This window comes from Hesperophylax consimilis, chromosome 11 (assembly GCF_061612785.1).
Source record: "Hesperophylax consimilis isolate HC1 chromosome 11, BYU_Hcon_1.0, whole genome shotgun sequence".
Taxonomy (NCBI): domain Eukaryota; kingdom Metazoa; phylum Arthropoda; class Insecta; order Trichoptera; family Limnephilidae; genus Hesperophylax; species Hesperophylax consimilis.
The window spans coordinates 10,347,037-10,374,370 of NC_142846.1; the positions used below are offsets into that span (position 1 = coordinate 10,347,037).

The window sequence follows — 27,334 nt, forward strand, 5'->3', positions numbered from 1 at the left end:
CATCGTTTCTAATGACTTTATATCACTTTTTAAAGGTGTGTTGAATTGTCACTGTGTTGAGTTATCATGGAACCCGTAATTCATACGTTTGAAGTCAATTGGTACAAACGACATACTAGTTTCTTTTTGCAGGAAGTAAAATGATTGATGTGATAACAATATTAAAACATCCATAAGCCAAATTCAGGTGTAATTTTTTCACTTTTAGGGTTATGCAGGATAAATACCAAAATCAACTTTTATGGTAAGCCTTCCACAAAATAATACAATAATCTTCCATTCCCTACGCCCGGAAAGGGTCAGATCAATTGTAGAGTTGCCACAGAATATCATTTCTCTCTACGGGATCTGTCACCTTGACAGCTGACAGCCGCGTGATCAATTTTAAAATATCGCCTGGCTAGCAGATCACAGCATATCGTCGCCACGCCCACACTTATAACACATCATCTGTCAGGTGTGACAGGTCTGTATGGGATTGTATGGTGAGCGATATGGCGTTCTCAAAAACGCTTGGATGCATAGTGTAATGTGTCACCCTTAATCTCAAAGTTTTTTCGAAATCCTCTTCTAATTGAACAATTAAAAAATATAGAATAATCTAGTCAGGTTTGAGAGTTATAGTGAGGTTTTAAATCTCTATATCTCATGATGGAAACAACGTACAACGTAGCCATAAAAAGTTGTATTGACCTAGAAATTAAGAGAGACAAACAACTGAATGAAAATCCACGGTAATATTCAATGTAGTTTTATTTAGAAACATGGCACAGAATACACTCAAACTGTAAAACAGAGAACACTATTACTTCCAGGTGTTGTAGATGAAATAACAATTTGAACAGAATTACAATAACAGATTAACTCACTGACGCCTCTCAATGCAAGAACACGAGTAGATCTAACAATATCAGTATGTTTGTGTAATTACAGAAAGGACAGAGGTTAGATCAGGTTGGGTGCATGTTTCCTATAAAATAACATTTAGTGTAAAATAAGAGTTGTACATCCCGGGGGCCTTGAGACGGGGCCTCTGCTAGCGGTGCCTCATGCATGCTAGGACCTTCACTCTCAACTCTCCAAGTAATGTCAAATTGTCTTTACCATAGTTAGAGCTCTTATCGTATTTGCTAAAATCTGCCTGGCTTTAAATTAAGAATACAATAATATAAATTGTATAAGAGAACTCAAATGATAAAAAGTAAATTATACTATGGACTAAATCAAAGTAGTTATATTAACAAATCATAATATTATATTTAATGTGCATATCATATATATCAGATATGTATATCCAGGGTAGTCAAGTATAAAATGTTTATAATTTCTTGTATCGAGAATTGAACATGAAAACAAACTTTTACATTTCCAACTAGACAAGTAGTGCCCGATGTTTAGCGTGTACCTGCTCGTTTCAATAAAATGATGCATTTAAAATTCACAATACAAAGTCATTATAACGTCCTCAAGCAAGCTTTATAATGTTCATTCTTGTGTATTAAATGTACCTAATTAATGGAGCAAATAAGTACTTGCACTTCACAATGGTTTTTAAAGAGGTGTCATTGAAATGGGTTTTTCTTATGCTACGTATACATCCGCGAGCAGAACTACCGAACTGAACCTCAACTTATGGGAAAGAAACGTTCCCGTACTTGGTGGTACGGTTCGCAAATGTATACGCACCCTTACGTTCGACGCTATGTATATTAAAACCTAGTGAAGAAATTTGAATAAATAGGTACATTCAACTGTAGAACAGGTTGCCATATTGGTTAAAGTATTGTCTAGTAACATTGAAAAAATAAAAAATAGGATAAATAGAGATTAAAATATATGTTCATAGTTATACAATTAGAACGGAATAAACTTCATGTAATTAAAATTGAGAGTATAATTATTCACAATATGTAGTAGTACATAGAAAGAATAGCATCAGAGTATGGTGTTAGTAGTTAAAACATTTAATATGTGAAGATAATTTACAAGGAAAGTATCAGCGTAACATAAAGTAACAAATGAAGATAAAACAAATGTGTAACTAAGTCTAGACCTTATGCCGCTTATACTAGGAGGAAAATACCACTGTACGTACACAATCACTACACCTTGTCAACTTTTTTTGTAAATGAATCACTTTTTTATTAATTTTTTACTCCATTGCGTGGTCATGTGTTCAAATAGCGTAACCAATTATTATTACTAATCATTTACATACGCTCATCGAAATTGTCCCATATATCATATATGTATGTATGTATAAAGAATAAACGTTTCTTGAGTCTATTCTAAAGGAGATTTTCATTAAATGACACATTATTTATTTTCTGCATTTAGTTTACTTATCCTAATCCTTAGAGTAAATACGTCGATCCATTTTTTATTAATCTAGTGCACTTATCATATTTGATAATTTTGTTAAAACTTTGTTATCTCGAATGCTTATGCTACGAACCCAATTCATTTATAAATCTAAAAACAATATGTTACAAGTGAGAGATGAGTTGTTGTTTGTTTGTTTGTTAGTGGTTAGTAAGTGTGGAGATGAGACGGGGAGACGGGGAGACGGAGGAGACAGGGGGAAGGCCGTGGTGAACAAGTTCACAGATTTCCGATATCTAAAGAGAAGTCTTATGGAGAACATTAATGCTATTGGTTCTGGCTGCAGTCCCAATCTGGTCACAACTACACCTACAGCTCCCACTTCTCAATACATACCAAATACAGCTCTGATAAAATAAACTCTGAACTTTCTCCTTTGTGAAATTTTTATACCTAAAATTACCAATTATATGCATATTACAATTTCACACATACATGTATATATAATATAATATAAACCGTACAAACATTCATACGCCTAACAAAATATGGAAATATAAGTTTAGTATAAACACAGTTTAATTACGGGTAAGGGAATCGCCGATCGCCGAGAGTGATGAAGACTGTCGCTTACTAAGAATTAAAACATGTAAGAAGTGTGACAATTTATTATAAATTTCCTTAATTAAATTTTGTGTATCAACAATTTCAGATAACTTAAGGCATACATGAACATCACCGTAACCCGTCACCGGGGTCCTTAAACCAATATCAATCAATCCAGTATTGATATAACTTCTATTGACCGAGATATGTTTAACCAAAAATCTATTGCTTTCCCCAACGGCTAACCATGTGCTGCCGTCAAACATCTGACAACTAACTATGCACTGAGCTTCTTATTGTAATAATAGATGCTAATAATTTACTTTCAAAAAATACACATTCCCCTACTAAACCTGTTTCCCTTATACCTACACTTTAAATGATTTGTACCGAAACCACCGTCAATTCAGACAGGCCAGTTCATGGACAAGATGTATTCGTCCAAGAACTGGGTGTAGGAACATCGAGGCAGTATAAAATTTCACAAAATGAGAGCCATTTTACAATGCGTTTGGAGGCGGAAGACTCTCCAGGGACTGTAAGAGGTTCTATTAAGACTACAATGGATCCTTTTGTTGGTGCCAGAGTGAGGATGGACAAGTGAGGAGAGGTGGTGGTGGTTTACTTCTTTGACGGAGGCTTCCTCGGAGTTCTGGTGGTCTTCCCCGTGGAGGTGGAAGGAGTGGAAGCCAGTACAGCTGCCTTGGCTGCTGCTGCAACTGAAATAAAACCATCCATTTGTTTTACTTCAAACTTATGAGCTGAAACCACAGACATAGGAATTAATAGACGAGAAGATAATGGCGAGGGGTAAAATCAACTGTTGAAGAACGAAGGGAGTGAAGCTGACTGTGATTCGTCAATAAATCAATCTGACAGTAAATAGGCATCTCGCATTATAATATCACCATTTACTTCTTAAAAGTAAAATCTGCTTTTGAATGAATAGACATTTTTACATGGGAGCGCAAATTACTCGCCACGTTATGAACAAATTTGCGAAGTCCAAATTCGGCAAAAAAATTCGGTTCTATTTTCAGAGTCGAATATTTCGTTTAAGTATTTAGTCAAGACACTTTTATAAATGTTCATAATTTACTTCCCAGCAACCAACCAGCTTTGTGTTTCGCGTCCAGACGTTTCTTGATGTGATAGTAACAACTGATTCATATTATACGATGTGAATATGCTTAAAATAAAGTAAAATAATGCTTATATATGAAATGTAATACGACAATTGGGTTTATTCTCTTTTTCACATCTATTTTTACAAGTTTTCATAGTACAAGTCAACATTTTGCCGTGTTATTTCGTAAAATGAACCGATGATGCCTCGACCATAGTTCGCACAAGAATGATGACGTCACGTTTTCAAATTTCACTTGAGGCCATACGCAAGCACAGCCGGCTCCAATGGAACCGGTATGGGGAGTGGGGATAATACGCTTTTAATCACTTAGGGCAGGTCTACTAATATTCATATGTGTATGGCTGAAACCAATTAAATTCTGCAATTTCAAATTGAAAGTCAAAAAGTTCCTTACTGGCTCTTTTTCTGTCTATAAAAAGATGTTAGGAGTTTTCGCATTTCAATATGAACAGCAAAACAATCTGAGACGCAGCTGTTGGGAGTGGAAATCACTTATAGTGGCAGGAAATGTGAAGAGGATGAAAATACACCGATCCATCTACGGTGTGAATGTTCCGCGTTGACGGGAAGGAGGATCAGATGGTGAGCAATGTTATGGAATCATGATATATTGCTAAACGCCCAACGGCAACTTAGCGAACTCCATATTAAAGGCATTGATATACTGATAAAAGAACACGGTGAAATATAGCAGATGGCACAAGAGCTTTGCAGACCGTATCCATATGAATAATAGCAATGCCTTGATGAGAAGAAGGCCATGTTATGGAACCAGGAGACATTGTCCTACACCTAATGATACCCTGGTGAACTTAATTATAGGGATTTGGTTACCTACTGACTACCTACTGCTAATAGGAATACGGTGAAATACAGTAGAAAACAAAATGGATCCATGGCTTGGGAGCAATGCAGACCAGTAATAGGACAAAACAGAACATGACAAAATAATAGATTGCGTTGGGTTAGTTTAGGTAAGGGTAAGTTAGATTTGTTTTCCTCACTTTTTTGCAATGTTCTGTTTTGTTATGGATCCATGGAGACCGTATATTATAATAATGGTTACCTTTGGCCGGCGTAGGTTTGGCAGTCTTCCCCTTGGAAGTGCTGGGAACGGGCGTAGCCGCCTTGGCGGGGGTGGCGGTCCTTCTCTTGGTGAGTGCCGCGGCTGGGCTGGCCTTGGCCGGCGGGGTGGCCGTCTGGAGACAATCATTTAAGCACTGTTATTTTTCAAAATTTATAAGAAACTAAATTTTTGGAAACATTCAATACTGCAAATTAAATGTTAATGATGGTCATTCGTAGCTGTATCATCCTTTAAATGATTTATTGGACAATTTTTTTAACGTTGCTACTCATTTTCAAAGAGGCTTACTAACGACATGATAAGGCATGTGATACATCAAAGGTCTTGTTGAGTTCAAAGAATTTGTAGAAAATAGTATAAAATTTAAGTTCTGTTTAAAATCTTATTAAATAATCTAAATATGATTGATAAGTTATATGTATAATCAAAAGATATTTGAAACTTAGTTATCATATTACCATAAAATAATAAAAATTATCATACTTTAAAAAACTGAAAAATAGATTTCAATGAAGATAATGTTTGACTTTATAAAAGCTAAGATTTTAAAAGGATAAATGATACCGAATAAATCATCAGACAATGTTGTAGGTTATTTCAAATATGTATAATTTTATAATCATAATTATTTAAGTCTTATTATTTAACAAACCACTACATATGCACGTTAGTACTGGGCGTGGACGACAATTCTAAATAATGCCAACGGCAACTATAGTTGGCAATTGTCAACTATTGTAAAAATGCCAACAGCAGCTATAATTGGAGACTGTCAACTATTGGAAATAATGCCAACGGCAGCTATAACTGGCGAATGTCGAAACATTAACAAAAATAATAAATAACGATCTTAATGGTATTAGGGAATCCCAACATTAGTGGGAAAAGACCATTCCAAATTATGCATAATATCGTTCACAAAGTGTAAACTGCGCCGGTACTGTTGAAAACATTATTTTATTTATAAAGCGGAGACGGTTTACGGAGAGTTTCCGTGAGCACTCGGACCATGAGCCCATTTTACCTAGTTCCTTTGATAAAGTTTACTACGGTTGTCATTGGATTATATTTGGCTGTCTCCTGGTTCCACAATTTGTCTTCCCACGTAACTGGTTCCCATCAGACGTCAGCTGATTCGTTGACTGCGTTGGATAATGTAAACATTTATTATAATCCAACTATTGACTCAAATCTTCATCAATAGAGCTGGGCGTTGACGTCATCTAGCTATTACTTCCAACGACTAGTTATATTTTGATACAGTACTAATGCACATATTGTAAGTTCTTCTATGGATTATGCTCTATGTACTTGTAATAGGAAGTTAACAAACCCAATGAGAGTTTGTGTAACAATAAGTACTGTTAATGCTCAACATTTTAATTGTTCTATAAATAATATATAGACTATAAACATAAAACATGCTGTTACACAATTTTTGTAACTAAAATAGATGTCTGTCAATTGTTTGTCTTTAGTAATCTTAATATTTTGTCTTTTTTATAAATTTAAGAAGAACTCAACTTAAAATGATCAACATTTAGATTATATCATTATTCAGTGATCAATTTGATTCTTGACAAAACATCATAAAAAATATTAAAAGAAAAAAATATAAAAAAGTGGTATGTTATTGCAACATTTGGGGGGCCATCATTGTAAAAAAATCTTTCAATAAAATTTTACAAAGCAATGATTGAAATTACACTTTATCCTTGAATCTGTGGCATTAAAATTAGTCATTAAAAAAACTTATAATTTGACTCTTCATGATTTCGGTGTATTATCCAATTTGTCAGCACTTGCGGTTGTAAAAAAAAAAAAAAAACATGTGTATGAAATATCAATTCTTACTTAAAAGTGGATAAAGGGAGTAATATGTATTGATAAAATCAACATGGAAAAATAAACAATGATAGAAATTAAAAATATAAAAGAAAAAGTCATGCTATATAAAGAGTGAAGAATGTCTGGGTCATGTCAGTAAGTTAGTTGATTCATTTTAAAACTAGTTTACTAAGTACATGATAAAGACTAGATTACAACAAAACATTTTTTTATAACTGCCTTATTTTTCAAAATAATATTTTTTGATTACCTTTATAAACATTTTTTAATTCTTACTTTATATACAAGAAATTGAAGAGAAAGAAGTTATCTCCAGATATATAGTTTTAATCATCCGAAAAGTTAGAAAAAAATAAAAAAAATACAAATGTTTTTGCTTGGGATATTATGTTTTTTTTTTGTAATTAATGAATATCTCTGCTTTAAAATGTACACAATATTAATATCTCATTCAAATGCTTTTCGTATAAAAATTCTTCACTCGCATATTATTATTTAATTCTCATTGAGTATTCTGATGAATTTAACAGTAATTGATTAGTTTAAAAATTCAAATTAGTTAATCCTTTCTTCTCTCTAAATAAGAATCCACCAATAGAACTTCGGGATGGTCCGATGCTCTGTAGGGAACCCGCTTGCACAGCGCGGGTGTAAACTGTGCACCGTAAAGTTTAAGTTTAGACTTACGGAATTCAATACTTCGTTTGTGTGAAAACTTTTAATTGGATTATATTAGTAGAATCAATGACAGTGGAAGTTTGTTCCATGCATCCATATCACAGGGAAACTATAAGCAAAGTCAATTAATCTGTCTGTTACATCAGTCAGAGAAACATAATATTGAAGTACATAAAGTATTTTGAACACTGTTTATATCAAAATACTTATAGATGAGTAATGAGTAAGAAATATTATAGAAAAACTGTCACTCTTGTGTGGGTGAAAATGAATGATAGGCAATGAAAAACTGTCACTCTTGTGCGGGTGAAAATGAATGATAGGCAATGAAAAACTGTCACTCTTGTGCGGGTGAAAATGAATGATAGGCAATGAAAAACTGTCACTCTTGTATGGGTGAAAATGAATGATAGGCAATGAAAAGCTGATACTCTTGTAAGGGTGAAAATGAATAATAGGCAATGAAAAGCTGTCACTCTTGTATGGGTGAAAATGTATGATAGGAAATGAAAAACTCACTCTTGTAAGGGTGAAAATGAATAATAGGCAATGAAAAGCTGTCACTCTTGTATGGGTGAAAATGTATGATATGCAATGAAAAGCTGTCACTCTTGTATGGGTGTAAATGTATGATATGCAATGAAAAACTGTCACTCTTGTATGAGTGAAAATGAATGATAGGCAATGAAAATAAAAAAGATTTTACAGAGCGATGTGATTGGTGTAAACATAGACGAAGTGGTTTATGAAAATGGAAAAAGTGAATGTGGTACGAGAAATTAGAATCATGAAAGATATATTAAATAAAAATAGCATTTAAGAAATACTTATTTTTTAGTTAGTAATAATGTTAGCAGGGTGCATTAATAATAATTACTAATAAATAGTATCACACTTTTACTGCTAATTCATTTTAAATTATTCAACATCATGTTAACATTTATTTTAAATCAAATCAATGGTGATTTTAACGCCAAAGTTTAACAACAAAGATAGATTTAAACATCTTATCATTATAAGTTTAGTTTAGTAAAAGTTAGAATGGCCGCTTTAAGTTACTAGCGATTATAGGAAAAGCGCACAAATGTCTTATATCTCAAAGCACGTGTTTCGGAAAGTGCGCTCAAAAGCGTCACGTGTTTACAAGTTGCTATGTCAAAAGGTAATAATTTAACTTTGAATACATTAAACACTTTGTTTAATTATACTCACAAGCATTGAATGGCGCATTTGTAATACGATGATGCAATTGACAGAGCTTTGTAATATAAAGCCATGTTCAGACGTTGATTGGAGACATTTAAGCAAGAAGAGTAACAGACTCCCCAAATGTTGTGCAAACTTACCACGGACAATGAAAATGATAATATGAGTAAATGATTGATACGTACATTCCCATAAATCCGTTGGATCATGCCTACCTTGCTAGTGGACGGCGCAATGGCGGGCGGGGGTGGCGGGGTTTCCGTCTTGACAGGGGCCTTGACGGAAGCCTTGGCCGGAGTCTTGACTGGAGTTTTGGAGGGGGTTTTGAGGAGTTTCTTGGCGGCGCGGGGTGACTTGGCCTTGGACTTGGGGGATGGGCGGGAGGAGCGCTTTCTCGGGGCGGACTTGGGCGGGGAGGGAGGGGGCGTGGCCTCGCCTTCGGAGGGGGAAGAAGGGGAGGAGGCGGCGGAGTGGGGGCGCTTGCGGGAGGGGGTGGAGGCCAGTGCGCCCTTCAGCTTCTTCTTTTCTAGCTGCGATTCATCTTTGTAGAGAGATAGGTCAACTGGAAACAGACATTTGCAATATTAAAGTACTTTCAACAAAAACACATACAACAAATAAAAAGTGGACAAAATTTATACAGGGTGATCGGATGTAAAGTTCACTAACTTTGGGGGGTGATTCTACATGATGGTAAATAACTTTTTTCTAAATTCCATTGTTTATTTTTCCCCATACAAAAATTTTTCCATTAAAGAATATTATATTTCTATACGAAGAATTCAACTTTTTTACCTCAAAAAAAAAACAGAATCACCCTCGTAGTTAGTGCACTGTACCCCCGGACACCTTGTATAATTCTGAAGACTAAATTAAACTGAATAAAAATATAGTGTGATAATAATATTCAAAGTACATTATATACAAACATTTTAAATGCTGTAATAAAAATAAAATGCATGCATTTAACCTTCCAGCGGGCGCCCTGTCGTAAAATTTACGACAAACGCGCCTTATCGCTTCCCCTACTCTTACCACTTAGTCGTAAGCATCGAGCTTCGAGCTATGCTAGGGTCAGTGTCTCTCTAAACTGCAGACGTGCCGGGTGTGCTTAGAAGTTTTTGTTATACATTGATATTTGGAAATTTCCATTGAGCGTAAATTTTACGACATGCGCCTTTAAGTGTAAGTATATTAAATAAACTACTTTTTTTCTATTTATTTCACATTTATATTGTTTATTTTATGGCTAAATGTATTTTTGTGTTTGTTTTAGACATTTTCCATTATGGAGATGATGAGACTTTTTTTCCCTCGAGTGACAGCGAGTTTTCGGACGAAGAAATCGAGCAACAAGCTGAAGAAATTGCTACCGAACAAGAATACACTTCAGACGAATTCGAAGGAGAGGAGAAAACAATGGAAGACTTTTTCATTGAAAAAAATAAATCTACACAATGGCGAAAGACAACTTACCGTGTTTCTGGAAAAAAACAAGGCGATAAACATAGTCAAAGTACCCACTGGCTTGACTCAAAAATCTCTTTCTATTGAAAATGAACTAAATGCGTTCTTTCAAATTATCGATATCGTCTATGATTGACGATGTTTTGAGATACCCAAATATGTATACCGATCAGCTGAGAGTTGAAAACATCGACAGGCAAGAATTTATGGCATACTTGGGTCTGCTATATTTGATCGGTATAAAAAAATCTCACCACGCAAATGTGAAAGAGATTTTTGCCAGTGATGGTACCGGGATTGAAATAGCAAGAGCTGTCATGAGTTACAAGAGATTTCTCTTTATTTACCCGTTGCCTGAGATTCAATAATAAGATTTTTTTTTAAATACCTGAACCTAGAAGCACTCACTAACCAATAGCCTATTTCAATTTATTTTTCACATCGTTACTTCTTGAAAATATTGTCAAAGAAACCAAGCTGCACAATTTTTGAACACGGGAAATTTGAAACTGGATTCACGGGCAAAAAAGTGAACACCAAGTATATATAGTGAATGAAATAAAAGCATTTATTGCCGTCTTACTGGAAATAGGGATTACAAGATGAGTCACCATTTTTCTTATTGGAAAAGGGATTCCAATGAGACAAGGCGATTCAACCTCATATGTGCTCGCTGTAAAAGGGACTACATGGACAACACGAAATATGATTGTAAAGTGACATAATTTCATATTTTTTACAGTAAATAAGTACAGTAAATGTGTAGTTTTTTTTATTAAGAGCATAAAATATCATTCTGTACTTGTTTAATTGCAAAAAGAATCATTAAAATTTGTGGATATTTGTCCGAGTTATTGCATTTTTATTTAATACCATACTTTTTTATCTAAAAACTGTAGCAATTTACATACATACTTGTGAATAGTTTTTCTAAATTCACCTGAAAAATAACTTAGATATTGCACAAAAGGAAAAGGGATAAGGAGTGGTAAAGGGACTGGTTCAATCACTGTCAAAGGATTAAATGAAAACATAGAGTATTAGCTTACAGAGGATTGATTCAGCAATGCCTGGAACCCAACTTGTTTGGAACACTCAAATATAAATAAATAAATACATACTCAACAATATGCAAGACAGTAATAAAGCGACTACTCACGTCCGTCGGGGTGCTCCTCTGTGACGCTGGTGTCGGGGGCTGGCTCACCTCTCTCGGCAGCCAGTGCCCGGCCCAGGATACTGTTGGTCCGGCTGAGCTCCGCAGCGCCCAGCTTCAGCCCCGCAGTGCCTGCCCGCTGGAGCGACAGCGTGGTCAGGACGCAGTCAATGTCTAGAATAGAGTGAGGTTGGGTTAGCATTGTGAAAAAGTGATACTTCCCCAGATATCTTATAAACTCACGAGTGGTCATTTTTTTATTTATACCTTAATTTTATAATATTATTTTGCCGAAAAATACAAATTACCAAAGACTGGAAATAAACACAATCCTTGCAAGATCTTTGTGCTCTAATTGAATTAGTCTAAAATAATCTACATAATATAAGATAATAAGTATATGAAAAATTACCAGTAACATCGTAAAAATCTGGTTTGTATATTTCCCCTGATGGGTCGCCACTCTTGTCCTGGGACAGCCATCGGATCTTGATCTTCCTGGTGGACCGATACACGTTCTGCATGGTCTGGCAGACATAGAAACCTCCCTCAGTGTTGCGCACGGCCAGAAATTCATTCCTACATTAAATAAAAGTTAACAAAATCATTATTATTATTATTAAAAAATGTCGTGAAACAAAATCAACGAAATACAGTGGAATCTCTCATAACGAGTAATTCACATAACAAGCAAAACAGATGATGAAAAAAATGCTCCCTTAACGAGCGACATTGCGCAAAACGAGTGACGCAGAAAGGGCAAGTCCCATCTTCACGTCACTCACTTATGAACCGGGACTTCCGAGCCAGTGCATCAGTGTCTGGTCAGCACTCGTTCCGCTAGCACGTTAGTGTCGCATGAGATCACACATTTTTCAAAAAGTTGTGCAAAAATTTCCCTGAAGAAAATACCAAATGAAGACAGCCATAAAAGAATAATAGTAAGTGTAGAAATAAAATGTAAAATCATTGAAAAGCGAGAACAAGGTATGAGCGTGGCTGATCTAGTGAGCACATTCAGTCGGTCTACATCAACGAATTGCACTATCCTCAAGAACAAGGATAAAATGAAGAAGATAGATGCAACACCACTCCGTTACTCAAGCCTTTGGACCAGCAGGTTATTTCTAATTTTAAGAAACTCTCCACTAAAACACTCTTCGATCATTGTTTTGAGGTGACTGAAAGGACATGTCTCACTCTCAAAGAGTTATGGAAAGATTCGTTTCACATCGTTACTTGCCTCAAGATGATTGCCAAGAGGACCCTCAATTCTGCTTGAAATAAGCTTTGGCCAAGGAGCGTTGTCGAATGTGATTTTGAGGGGTTTGAAACGGTACCTGTGAAGTCTATAGTCAACGAGATTGTGTATTTGGCCAATACCATGGGACTTGAGGTGGATAACGATGTTGATGAGCTTGTGGAAGAGCACAGTCAAGAACTGACCACCAAAGAGCTTATGGAGTTGCATTGTGTTTCACGGCAAGAAGTTATGGGGGAGAGTTTGTTAGTGGATGAGGAGGAAGCAGCAGAGCAACAATCTTCTGGCGCAATAAGAGAAATGCTGAAATCATGGGAAACTGTATTGACAGGGAGAAGCGTCAAACTAATAAGGAGGTGGCTATTTTTTAAATTTATTTTTTTAAAAAGAAAGACAAACATTCCCGGGATACGAATAACCTGACAATATTTGAAAATCTCCTACTACCACCACAGTAAGGTGAAAATGTTGCTTGTGTTGTGATGGAGGACTTAGCCAGCCGAGGAATTGAACACATTACGCCTGGGTGGGACCCAGACGCGATGTCAACTCGGCCACCGACCGGTCAATGTCAACTCGGCATTCTACAAATTTATTCAATGATAATGCTGTCACATTTTCACCAAATTTTGAAGCATCGGCAAAAACAAATGTCTCTAGACAGCATTCTAGTAAAAAAAATATATATATTTTTCATAAATTCATAAATATTATAATACTTATTTCGATTTTTTAATTGTTCTTTGCAAATCTAAATCGCATTCCAGGTTGTTACGCTCGTGAACAATTAAAAAATTTTGTATTTTATTTGAATAAACGTTAAAAATAAAAAAATGAGTATTTTTGGCATGGAATGCATTATAGTATTTTACATTGAATTATATGGGAATTTTTTTTCCGCTTAATGAGTAGTTCACATTACAAGTAAGATTCTGAGACAAATTAAACTCATTATGAGAGGCTCCACTGTAGTTTCAAATGATTTTCACCTAAAGTAATGCCGCTCATGATTGGTTCTCATTGATTTACGAATTGTGATATAGCAGATAGTAATTTAAGAGTTAACCCATGGACGGCACATAGCTGTCGATAATACAGGGAATGAGACTTAGATAATTACGATTGTCAACCCAGGATCGGGGCCCCATTTCTACAGCCTGCTAATGAAGCCACAAGCTCATTGTAAACTATTACGAAATAAATGTCCAAAGTGTGTTGTTGACCAAGAGTTTATGAGACAACCCAGACAACAGGAATCATTACTCTTGATCAGTCGTGTTCAAGTTCGGGTATGAATTTATTGTGCATTGTGTATTTGAAAATGGCTATTTTATTATCATCTTCCGATGGTTATTGTGGCCAACTGAATAAATTGACACACATGTTCCTCACTAAATTCTAAAAAACTAAAAAATTCCAGCACTAAAAAATTCCATTTTGATCAGAAATTTGTCACTTTTTATTTATTTTTACGGTTTGTTTTTATTAGGAGAGGCACCAGTGGCGGCTCGTGACTTTTGGGTGTACTAGAGTGCTAATATTACAAAAAATGGCAACATTGATATTATAGCTGAACATGATTTTTTTTATTATCGTTTTCATCTACAACATCAATAATGCCGATTTTGTAATATTAACATTCCAGTACACCCAAAAGTTATGAGCCGCCACTGGTAGGCACAGCTCTTCAGCCTTTATGTCCTGCACTCCACTGCTCTTGATACAGTAATAAATACACATCAAGTAAAACAATCTACAACATAATATCCAGACCAGGCAATGCCCATATTTATATTAAATAAAAAAATCCACATTAATATTTTTGAGCTGCACAGGAATCGAGTTCAAAACGTCCCGACTCAATGTTAAATGAGTAGACCACTGTACTGTCGAAATTATCTTAACTTATATACCACACACAATACCAATTGCCTAGAGCCAGTGGTACTATAGCATAACCAATTTGCGTTACCAATATTTAAACTATTAACGATTGTGAATTGATTCAAAATGATAAAAACATATTCTTACTTGTAGAACACAATAAGCTTCTCGTCCATCTGTTTGGTTGGGGTGGTCCTTCCCTGGCTGGCGGAGAGTTTGGTCAATAGAGCGATCTCAGGGGTCGGAATCTGGTATGGCTGGACCTGGAAATTAATTTTAATATTTATTAGGTGATATCACTTATCCCCATTGAGGGAACTAGTAGGACTGACAAGTTGGGATTGAAGACACCAACTGCTGTAGGAAATGGGAACAGGAATGAGGAACTCCAATTCACTTTTGGTGCCAATGTCCTGTGTTGATGGGAAGAAAGCTCGGATATGTGGGAAGACACGTTGTGGAACCAGGAGACAGCTGAATAGCCAATGACCACGAACAATAATTAAAAATTTTTTTTAAAAAGAATGAAACTTTTCAGGTTACAAATTACCTCTCAATATTTGAAAATCTCTTACTACCACCCACAGAAAGTGGAAAATGTTACTTGTGTTGTAATGGAGGACTTAGCCAGCCGAGGAATTGAATGCACTATGCTACTTACACAAACGCGATGCCAACTCATCCAAACCGGTCAATGTGTCAAAGTATTAATATAACACATACGAGTATGTACCACATAATACACATCCCCAAATAAGAGTGTTGTGCTATGTCTAAGTTGTTTTTTTACATCACATAAACAATTCGAAAATCGTACTGCACTTAAAAAAAAAATTAACCCATTACTATTTTTTAAGGTATTAAATAATATCTACCCGGTTTCAATTTACTTTTTTTTTTAATTTCTCGCCGCAAACGTGCCTTGGTGCGGACTTTTAAAAAATGTGCATTTTACTGGAAAGGGCTACAATAATATATCATATTGAGTTATGATCAATTTTGTGCTCATTTACCATTGTGCATTACTTAGTGATTTATTTATGTTTTTTATTGGAGAAAACACAGATACAGACAGTAATAAACATGACAGTAAAAAAACATAATTGAAGAATTCGCCTGCATCCTAACTATTTCTCAAAGATTAACATGGCAACCTTTAAAAATAATAATAAGCCTTTACAAATATAATATTACAAAGTAAGTTATATCAAAATTTGGTAATTAAAAAAATAGGAGAAAGTGCACAATATCCATTAACAGATGTTTGCAAATAATTTTTAGAGAAAAGGTGGTAAAATCAATTAATTTGAAAATGTTATTTAACAGAAAATTGAGAAAGTAAATAATGTATGAAGGAGGTATGTCAAAGTTGTTGTTTTTGTTGGAAAACAGCTCTCAATTTTCTGCTAAAGGTACTGCATGCATCAAAAAATATATTAGAATCATCAGATTTGATTTTAATTAAACAATTCACACATTCTTCTGATTGGATCCCTGACACCAGCATTTGTGCGCGGCCGGCTAATATGGAATAAGTCGCTAAACTTAGTTGTTCTGGGTGGTATTTTAATGTTTATTAGTTTGAGAAGTCAGTTGATAATGTTATTGCAGACTATATACAGGATCATGAGATCAGGGTATGTGTTGACTGCTGGGCGAAGGTGGGAGATGTCTGGTTAAAAAGGAAAGCATAAAAAAATTGTAACTAATATCTGAGTGTTAATGGAAAGGGAAAAGAAATATTAAGAGACACAATCGCTCCACGATGTACGGGGGACCCTAGTGACCCCCTTTCGGACGATGCAAGATTTTTACCTTCAGGTATGCAGAGATTTAATGGACTGTGCTCCTGTCAAGAGTACTGTAAAGCACAATGTGAGAGTGTGAGTACAGTGATGTTATATAAATTACATATGGTTACAAAATATATTTAAATAATAAGTATTTTAAGAAGACTTGGACAAAAAAAAGATCATAAAAAAATATTAAATATAACATCTGTCACTGAGTTACTTATTTGAGTCAATTGTTGGTACTAGTAATATTATAAAAAAATATGTTGAAAATATAATGTTATTTGTATTTTAAGAAAGCTTTGGTAAAAAGTATGATCATAAAAACTGTGTAGGTACTGATTTTTGGGCAATCTGGTTCTTGCGTATTATGTGATTAGTGCAAATCAAAACGGCATGTTTTTGGTGTAAATTTTGCAATTTTCTACAATCCCACAATCCCGCAAATCTCACATGAAAATCCTGCCTATCTGCGGGATCAAACATTACCGTAATCCCACAGGATTGCAGGATTTCAAGGTGTGAAGGCTAACTACTGACTAGGAAGTGCTAGTAGGAGACTGGCTAGTAGAAGATAGAAATATATAACATATATTGTTTTGCACCCTTGATAACCCATTGTTAACCCATCGGCATACCTGCCGCCAAGATTTGGAGGCTGCACTTTTTCCGCATCGGGGTCAATCCGCACCAAATCATCCAGGCCATGTCACCCACCATCTCAGATTTTGATGAAACTTTAAATTTTTAATCCTTCCATATAGATAAGAAAATATACCAAATTTTACCTTCCTACCTCAACTCGTTTTTTTTTTATGGGCAGTTGAAGTTTGGGCAAAATAAGCGTTTTTACATATTCCGAGCACTCCGGAAGAGCTTGTACCTTCAATGAAAAAAAATTGTATCTTTGTCATTTATAGTGCAAATGCAATGAAAATTTCCAATATTATCAAGAAAACTATGCTGATTGCAGAAAAAAATAAATAAACCCTTTACATTTATCTACTTGACTTTAAAAAATTACCAAAAGTAATTTTTTAAGTAATTTTTGGGACGGAAAAGGTACTTTACAAAAAAGCAATATCTCGGGAAGGTACAGTGTTAATGAAGTAATTTTTTTTTTTATTCATATCTACAAATAGCATAGAATCACATACAAAAATAAAATTCATGGCATTTTACTTGCTTCAATAAATAAAATCCATTTTAAACTTTTTTCAAACTTTTTGTAATTTTTTTTTTATTCTTATCTACAATAAACATAGTACAACCTAAAAAAATAAAACTCCTGGTATTTTGTGTGCTTCACAGTGTAGAAACGTTTTTAAAATGAGAAATCTTAATCATACAGAATTGTTCCAAGTTTTTTAAAATATAGATACTGTATTTGCAAATAAAAAAAGTCAAACTTATTCGGTCCTTTACAACATGCTGGTAAGCTTGCAATGTAAGCTTAAGGCACCAACAAAATAATGTACCTTGTTCCTTACCCTGAATGCATACACCATAGCAATATTTTATAACAAGATCAACTTTTTAACTCTTTTCAATACAAAGTTAACTCTTTAAAAAACAAATACAATAAAAATAAAACAGGCAATGTAGGATTAGGTTAAATGAAAGTACATTACAATAATATTGTTTACAAATAAATGTTCAAGTTCATTTTTTACTTTTATTCTTGATCTGACCCATAAGATGGTTGAACTTTTGATCAGCATGATGAACGTCTTTTTCAAGAAAGTAGTAAGCTCTTCCTGAACCTTTTGTTGTGGGAGGGTCAACGATATTAAAAATATTTTGTAGTGGAACAAAACAAATATCTTCTTTTTGATGTGGCCAGTAAAAGGATGGAGCTGGGCCAAAAGGATGCATAAACTTGATTGATACATCACACTCGTCTTCATCTTTGGAAACCACAAGTCCAAAAAACCAATGGTTGTCATATACGCAAGCTACATAAGAGTTTGTACAAATTTGTACCATACTTAGTTGCTCAGAGCGATTTCGTTCCCCACTGAAGTTAAAAATCAAAGCATAATCTGAATCTGAACTTATCCTTTTTGTGCCAACTTCATTTTCAGACAGAGGAACAAAGCAGTGGAAACCTCGAGTGCCTGGTATTGTTTTAGCTTGTGAAAAACGCTGCTGTAATTGTTGCCTGCAAGTGAATAAGCTTTCTTTTCTCAGCAAGTAAAAATATATATTTTCTACTCTCGACTGACAAAACTAAAAAGTTTTGTCTACAGTTGTGATAGTGTTGCCAGGGCCAAGTTGCAAACTTTCTCTAGTTAGAAGACGTTTTACTGTTCCACCTATTCCATCACAGGGAGATTTCCCATGACTCGTAGCAAAAAACGACCAACATGCTTTCAAGTTGAAGTCTTTTTGATGGTGACACAGATTTAAAAAGTTTTTGCAGTTTTTATATTGCGCTGCGCAACCATCAGTAAAATAATGAACACTTTGAATTTGGGGAAATTTTTGATTTAAAAATTGAGCAACAATTTTTTGAGTTTCGTAAACGAAACTTACATCATGTTCCAAGTCATCTGAAATTACACACAAGCTTGACACTGTGAGATCTTTGCCAGGCTCTTCACAAGTGTAAATTACCACTGGGTGGAGTGAACAACTGTCTTGCGTCCAGTGGTAACCCTGGACTTCATTCTGGATAACATAGGAGAAGTTTTCACTGAAGTCTAATAACACAACAGCTTCATTTATCTGAAGCTGTGCTTTTAGGGACTCTTTGAGATATTTTGATTGAGACTTTGTTATAAAAGAATGAGGAAGAAGTTTTACAAGACTCTTCACAAGATGTTCTACATATTCATGAAAGGGAACTGTAACTGAAACCTGCTGTGTTCTATCAGTAGTTACCCATGCACTGTATGTAATTTCATCTTCTTGGTCCCATTCTTCAAATTTTTCTAACAAATGTTTCTTAAGATTTTCACTAGATGTTGAACACTTATCGCAATGTCGAAGCATACAGTCTCTATTGTTCTTTGAGCACACTAAGTAGTCCATTAAATCATTGTACGTTTCTTCACTGTCACAAGCATTAAGAAGCAACACTACATTTTGATGAATTGCACAAACGCAGACAGAATGAGAGCCTGGAGAACCTACTGGCACACACCATTTGGGACGCAACCAACAAAATTTCGAAATCTCAATTTTTGAAGCAGGGTATTCAAACTTGAAGGTAGCATAAAGTTCATTCAGGTTACAAAGCAATAGTCTTTTTTGTTCATAAACATTTTTGGTTATGCTAACTTTATCTTTTTTCCCTGGCATAACACGAGAAAATTCATCGTTTTGGTAGAAATTTTTAACCAAAGTAACTGTTCCTTGGTCTAATGGTTTTCCTTTTTTTGGATCAGGTAAAGCAATGATACCATTTTCATTTAGTAGCTCTCGTGCTTTACGAACTGAGTATTCACCAACACTGAATTCTTCAGCAACCTTTTTTCTACTCCACGAAGTTGGAGCGAGAGTTAGAAGCTGAATTCTCTCACGGCGTGTAACTTGTGTTTCCAATTTTTTTTTAACCAACTCAACAAGCCTGTCCATGTCATTAGCTTTTTCTTGAATACATCTTGGTATTTTTGCATCACATTTTACTGGGGAAAATTCTTTTTCTAAAACTTTACTTACTTTTTTCTTTAAGGTTGAACAAGCAGAATCTAACTTCCGTTTAGCGTAACTAGACTTACTGTGGGATGGTATTGCATGTAGTTTAAATGGAGATTCTCCAATGTCAGTTAAAGAAGTGTTGATTTCTTGTAAAAAAAATTCTTTGTTTAAAACATTTTCAACTTCACTTATGTCTTCTTGAAAAGTGTTAAGCTCTTCAATTTCATTGTTAAGGTTTTGGCTCTTACTAATTTTTGCTCTGCATGCATTACAATTTTTTTGTCCAGGGATTGCTTTATTAGTTACTTTTAGAATGGTATTAATGTTCTCTGAAAATTCCAAGGATACTGTTCTTAAAGTTTTTGTAATTTTCCTTTTGTGGCTTTGGAACGGGTCAAAACAAGCTTTTTGAAATGTTTCATATTTATTTAAGTTAAATATTCTGTGGTGCTCACAAATGTTGAAAACCAAGTCTGTAGATACAAAACTTCTTTGTTGAATAAGCTTTTTTTCAAATTCACTTAACAAATCCACACTCGTTAATTTCTCTGACTTAGTATAACTTTTTTTGTGACATTCAGTACCATTATGTTGTCCCACACTACATTTAACTAAACTTGTTTCGATTAGAGACATTTTAACAACGTACACCATAACATGAAACAACTACTGTATTTATATAGATGATCACTGCTTTGAAGCTGACTCAGAACTAAGCATGTCAGAGGAAACAAAGCATGTAGTATCCTGCAAACTTAGTGATGAGGCAGATAGTAATTTTCATGTTCTGTCTTGTTCTTGTTGCAGATACATCATTTCCATGTAGTGACTTGTCTCTAGGACTGTTTCTTTGATATTAGTCCATTCATTCAACCTATATTACTAGCTATATACCTAAACTATAACTTGCCCAATTACAAACTAAAAATAGATATAAAAAAAATCACAAAAAGTTTGAAAAAAGTTTAAAATGGATTTTATTTATTTTTGTATCTAGATTTAAAAAAACCTAGAACAATTCTGTATGATAAAGATTTCTTATTTTAAAAACGTTTCTACACTGTGAAGCACACAAAATACCAGGAGTTTTATTTTTTTAGGTTGTACTATGTTTATTGTAGATAAGAATAAAAAAAAATTACAAAAAGTTTGAAAAAAGTTTAAAATGGATTTTATTTATTGAAGCAAGTAAAATGCCATGCATTTTATTTTTGTATGTGATTCTATGCTATTTGTAGATATGAATAAAAAAAAATTACTTCATTAACACTGTACCTTCCCGAGATATTGCTTTTTTGTAAAGTACCTTTTCCGTCCCAAAAATTACTTAAAAAATTACTTTTGGTAATTTTTTAAAGTCAAGTAGATAAATGTAAAGGGTTTATTTATTTTTTTCTGCAATCAACATAGTTTTCTTGATAATATTGAAAATTTTCATTGCATTTGCACTATAAATGACAAAGATACAATTTTTTTTCATTGAAGGTACAAGCTCTTCCGGAGTGCTCGGAATATGTAAAAACGCTTATTTTGCCCAAACTTCAACTGCCCATAAAAAAAAAACGAGTTGAGGTAGGAAGGTAAAATTTGGTATATTTTCTTATCTATATGGAAGGATTAAAAATTTAAAGTTTCATCAAAATCTGAGATGGTGGGTGACATGGCTTGGATGATTTGGTGCGGATTGACCCCAATACAAGAAGCATTCTACGCTTAGTGATTATTTTAAATTTCATTTGAAAAAATAACCAATATTATTAGCACGTTCCGATGGTTTTGGTCCGCTGTACCGTGCGAGGGGCAATTGCACACGTGGTATTTCAATGGGTAATAATGTGTTACTCTGACGATACTAGAGAAGTGGCAATTGTTTTTGTTTTTATAATGATTTGGGCTTGGTGAAAATATAATAATTTGTAATTTTATAAAATTGAAACCTAGTTTATACTTAAAAAATTGAACCCTAATGACTCAACAATGACTTTGTTTTCGATTTATTATGTTGCATTAGAAATAATACTTGGTTTTCGGCTACAAATTATATAGCTTGGGTATGCTGAGTTAGTATGTAGAAAATTTTATTGAAAATATTTCCATTATTTTCGAAGATATAGCGATTTAAAACAAATAAAACAAATTAAACAAATTCGCGCGGGACCATTATTTTAGCCCGTTTTAGGCGGTCAGCCGGCGAAAAAATAACCCGATCAAAGTGTGTTAATTCAATTGAGGAATGTGAGATGTGTGGAGGGAGATCAGAGGGTTAAAGTGTAGAATGTATAGCCGGGAATACACATGCCTGTAGCTGGCACACTTGCATGCAAGCTCCTTGCACATGCCAGCTACTATCATGTGTATACGCTAACTTGCATGCCTGTACCTGCCTTGCAAGTAGATTGCACAACATTTGATTTACTGGCATGCAAGTTGAGGGAGGGGACGAGGGGGGCTATGAAACCGGCATGTGTGAACGTCGCGACAGGTACGGGCATGCCAGTAGCTCAGTCTCTCATTAAATTAGCCACACATTGTACTGCCAATATCATCGTATTGCAATTGGCAGTACAATGTGTACTGCCAATTGTATTGTAATGTCTACTGGCATGCCCGTACCTGTCGCGACGTTCACACATGCCGGTTTCATAGCCCCCCTCGTCCCCTCCCTCAACTTGCATGCCAGTAAATCAAATGTTGTGCAATCTACTTGCAAGGCAGGTACAGGCATGCAAGTTAGCGTATACACATGATAGTAGCTGGCATGTGCAAGGAGCTTGCATGCAAGTGTGCCAGCTACAGGCATGTGTATTCCCGGCTTTAGGGTGTTGTAGTTGAAATGTATTGCAGATGTTAGGATTCATAAAGTTATTTGTGTTTTGAAAGTATGAAGTTGAGTTTCGGTTTTTAGGATATCAGGGAGAAGGTTTTGGTTTTTGTCTTTGTGCTGATGTAGTATGAGGTTTAGGTACATTGTAGTGCCGGTTGGTTATATTTCTGGTGGTGTGATTGTATTGTGTTTTTTTTTTTTTTTTTTGTATTTGTACAAGAAATGTGTCAGCATAAATTTTAAATGGAGTTAAGGTATATTTAAGACATTATACTCGATAAGAAGTCCAATTGAGGAATATCTTGTCGGTCACTTGTTTATAACACGTACTACCATTTTTTGTGCATTTTGCAGAGGATCAGAGATGTGCTTTATTTCAAATAAATCCATTTCAAATGGAAATGCAAAATGGGTATTTTCCATTTTGCATTTTAAATGCTTTTCTAAAAACCATTTTGCATTTTAAATGCTTTTCTCAATGCATTTTCCATTTTAAATGCTTTTTTGCAACATTCTTCCTACTATCCCCGCTCATCTTTTTTTCATAAGCCCCAAATATCAGTCGGTCCTCAACCTCGCTATGAGAGATAATTTACATTTGTCAAGTTGCTCCCTGGTAGGAGCCCTGGCAATTGAGTGTTACCATTACAAAAAATACTGATTCAAATAGGTACTGAACATGGGGCCATGACGCTGTAATATTAAATGTTAGATAGCAGTTTCTATGTTTTTACGTTGGCAACATTAGTCCCGCGCAAATTTTTCGTGGTTTCATAATCTGTAGTCGTGGTGTTTATGGATTTACCATCATGTAATATGTTTGTTTTACATTGATGTCCATTATTAAATGACAAAATTGTTTAAAAATTCTATAATTATTTTAATTGTTTGACCTGAGAAACCATTTTGCATTTTCAATGCATTTTGAAAATAGGTATTTTGCATTTGAAATGCTTTTCTAAAACCCATTTTGCATTTTCAAATGGAAAAGTTTTGACCCATTTCCATTTTGCATTTCAAATGGTTTTGGGTACCCATTTTGCACATCTCTGCAGAGGATCAATAATAGTTTGAGCACAGCCACCCCAAATGATGATGCCTTATGCTAATATGGATTGACAGAAATACTGATTTAAGTGTTAGAAATATCGGTCTAAAAGAGTTTGAAACACATAAGATAGCTTGAGAATGCGGGGAGTTAGGCTGACTATGTGCTGATCCCAACGTAGATGTTGATGGATCGAGACCCCCAGATATTTTATATTGGTGACTTGTGCCAAATTTCGGCAAATACAGGAAGAATCAGGTCTTGAACAGGAGTGAATTATTATTTTTCATTGTTAGAGATTGGGTAGCAGAGGACAGACTGAAGGTTTTAAATAACGTTTTTCCAGCATAGAGTATAAGGAGATTATCATCTAACCAATTCTTTACAAGGCTTGTGTCATTTTGAGCTATGTCGAAGTTTCCTTTACAATTTTTATGTCGAGCTATTAGCATAGTCATTTGCAAAAGATATTACATTTCCGAGTTTTTCAACAAATTCCTAGCTAACACAACTGTATTACTTAAATTAATATTTACTTCTTGTAAAAATCCACTGGGGCGTAAATAAATAAATAAATATTAGATTCTAGAGACAAAATAATACACTTGGGATTGGTGAATTATGACTGCTAAATTAAAATAAGTAGTCAGATAAGCTGATAACCTAGCAGGTGGGTTTGTTTCCAGTCAGTCTTTATCAATAGATAAGCATTATTTTATATTATTTATCATAGATACAAATCAAAATTGTAGCTGACCCATAAAAATCAATGAACAATATGGTCAGCTACAAAAAAAATTGTAGTTGAGTTCTGAACAACTCCTGACAAACAATTCTCACATTATATGCATAGGATATAGGTATTCAAGATTTTTTTTAAAGTTTTTGCAGATTTAGGTGATGTGTGTTGGTTGCATTGTTTGCGAATGAAATAATTAGATGTGTCATACCTTAGTTCTATTCCTCTTGCTTGAGCGGCTGTCTGGGGTAAGCATGATGTCTGCGAGGGAAGGGGTGTCCGCCTTGGGGGTGTCGAGGGCTGGTTTCTCTTTCGGGGTAGTGGGGACTCTCTTGGGAGGACTAGGTCCATCGTTTTGCAGCGGCATCTTTAAATCTTTTTTTCTCTTTCTGGACAGTGTCGGAGTGACTGTTGCAAGCTTAAGTGTAGATTTTGGCTTGATTTCAGTTTTTTTTGGTGCAGGGGTCACGGGAGACTGAGCTGGTTTTGCAGGAGACTCTTTGGCTGGGGATTTTTCAACTGCTGCCTGAGTGGGTTTAGAGGGACTATCGACTACTGCCTCTACAGGGGGGATTTCTTCCACTTTCTCTTTTGTGTCAATTTTATCTACAGGCTTTTCCTCGGCCACTGATTCCTTTGCAGGTGAAGGTGCTGGTGCTGGTGCTGGTGCCGGTGCAGGTGCAGGGGCTGGTTTCTCCTCTTTATTTTTTTCTTCAGGTGCCGCTACAGGTTCTTCCTTTTTAGGTGGTTCTTCAGCTACAACTGGTTTAGGTTCGGGTTCCGGTTTGCTCTCCAGAGTTTTAAGCGGGGAAGTTGGTTTTTCTACAGGAGTTTCTACCTTGTCACTAGGAGCTAATACCTCTTTAGGTTTCTCTGGCACTACTGGCACTGGTTCCTTGTTCTTAATCTGTTCCTCTGGCATGGAAGGTTCTGATTCGACTGGTGTTGGCTTGGCCGGACTGGGAGCTTCAGTATTGGCAGTGGGAGTCTCAGGAATAATTGGTTTAGCAACATCGTCACCATTTTTTTCTATGACAGGTTCAACGACCTTCTCTTTTTCTTCAGATGGGCCAGATTTAACAGGGGAAGCTTTAGGTTCTGGTGCCGGCGTTTCAGAGGCAGGTTCTGCCGAGTTAGACGCCTCAATGTTAGGTGATTCACTTGTGCCATTGGATTGACTAGGCTGATCAGGTTGGACTGTTTCCGCCTCCTTCTCAGGTGACCTAGTAAGTGCTAGGGGTTGAGAAGCGTTCACTTGGCTGGGAGGCTTCTCCTGCACTAGACTCAGCGGAGCGGAGTGGTTGGCCCCCTTGGCTCCCTGGCTGGCATTGAAGCCACCGGGTAAGTGAGTGGAGTTTCCACCGACGTGTCCCAGATGAGGAATGTGCCCCATATTCTGCTGCATATGACCCAAGTTCTGAGACAAGTGCGCAATGTTCTGCCCCATGTGGGGGTGGTGCCCCAGATGAGCATGTCCCTGGGAGTTGTGATTTAGAGCCTGCGCCCCTCCTACATTGTTTAGTGCCGAGTTATTCTGCGCGGTCCCGGTTTGCCCCCCCGCCCCCTGAGGTAGAGCCGGCTTTAGTGCTGAGCTCATTTCCCAAATATTCGATATCCTTATATATTAGAGCGAAATTTTATCGCGCGACGATTCTAAAACATAAGAAAATAACAAATAACGTCATACAGGGCAAATTGTAAACGTAAACAAATGGCCTAATCAGTTGAAGCATTCTGGATACTTTCCCTCCATAACAAAAAAAATAACAATTGCGCAAAGGCAAATATAGCAAGAGCGTTGCGTATAATTCGTTTTACGCACTTTTACATGTTGCATTCGTATTAAAAACGATAAAATGCGAAAGATTACGGCACAGAAACACTCGTAAACAAGGTAAATGGTGAGTATACCCGCGATCACGGCTAGCGAGCTGCCGCAAGCAATAATGCCTTCCTATACGATACAAACTTTGTAAAGTACAAGGAGTAAATCACTTATTATTTTCAAATTCACAAAGTTACTTACACGAGCGTTAAATGAAAAACTTTTCAGTGTATTCAGTTTCGCAAAAATACTCCATTATCGAGGAGAAAACAGTCCCAATATTCTAATTTTCACTCGACGGCGGACAGGTATATAAGTTTAGATGGCGTCTGTGCAATGCGCATGCGTCAGTTTTTAGTCACTGAACTCGGAATTATTCCCTTTCAGCGCATAACGCAACTATTCTGTTGGTACCTGCCTACACGCAGTAAAACATTTTAACCCGCTGATATCGATTTATTAGTGGGACTATGAAAATTTATTTTTTTGAATTCGTGCACTGTTTAAAAGAAATATATAATTTAAAATCACGAATGAAGCCTAACTAAAAATAATCAAACTTGAAACTTGGTGGTGAATTATTTTAGCAGTACATAATAAAATCGTGAACAAAAAACTTTTTTCCTGTGCACTTCAAATTTGTTATCACCTACCGATATTTTTAAGATCACTGAGGAACCATTTTCGATAAATCTTCTATCGGAGATTGGCAGCCACGGTGAAAATTTAATACTGCAGACTACCCAGGAAGACTATAACTGTTTTTAGTATCAATCGAAAGAGAAGAACGAATCTACA

At 35.5% G+C, this 27,334-nt stretch overlaps 1 protein-coding gene across 3 annotated transcripts; it reads right to left on the minus strand.

Annotated features, from left to right (window-relative positions):
• Positions 1–729: 729 nt before the first annotated feature.
• On the minus strand, positions 730–26,868 carry LOC149419771 (uncharacterized). Of its 3 annotated transcripts, none has more exons than XM_089637287.1 (8): positions 26,738–26,868; positions 24,923–26,364; positions 14,813–14,928; positions 11,933–12,099; positions 11,524–11,694; positions 9,113–9,459; positions 5,145–5,277; positions 730–3,647 (listed from the first exon to the last, which is right to left on the minus strand). In XM_089637287.1, the coding sequence occupies exons 2-8, from the start codon at positions 26,306–26,308 to the stop codon at positions 3,550–3,552; spliced, it is 2,418 nt and encodes an 805-aa protein (XP_089493413.1). In that variant the 5' UTR covers positions 26,309–26,364; positions 26,738–26,868; the 3' UTR covers positions 730–3,549. The 3 variants fall into 3 exon arrangements, with proteins under 3 accessions (XP_089493413.1, XP_089493411.1, XP_089493412.1); XM_089637285.1 differs by having other exon boundaries at positions 9,083–9,459; XM_089637286.1 differs by having other exon boundaries at positions 9,083–9,459; positions 24,923–26,862.
• Between the last annotated feature and the right edge of the window lie 466 nt (positions 26,869–27,334).

What these genes read in the sequence shown, in the direction of transcription:
- LOC149419771 (XM_089637285.1), bottom strand. Translation starts at nt 26,308, where the DNA reads ATGAGCTCAGCACTAAAGCCGGCTCTACCTCAGGGGGCGGGGGGGCAA. An exon ending in GCAAGAGGAATAGAACTAAG is followed by an intron (nt 14,929 to 24,922) that starts GTATGACACATC and finishes ATTAATTTCCAG; the next exon opens with GTCCAGCCATACCAGATTCC. An exon ending in CAAACCTACGCCGGCCAAAG is followed by an intron (nt 3,648 to 5,144) that starts GTAACCATTATT and finishes GTTTTATTTCAG; the next exon opens with TTGCAGCAGCAGCCAAGGCA.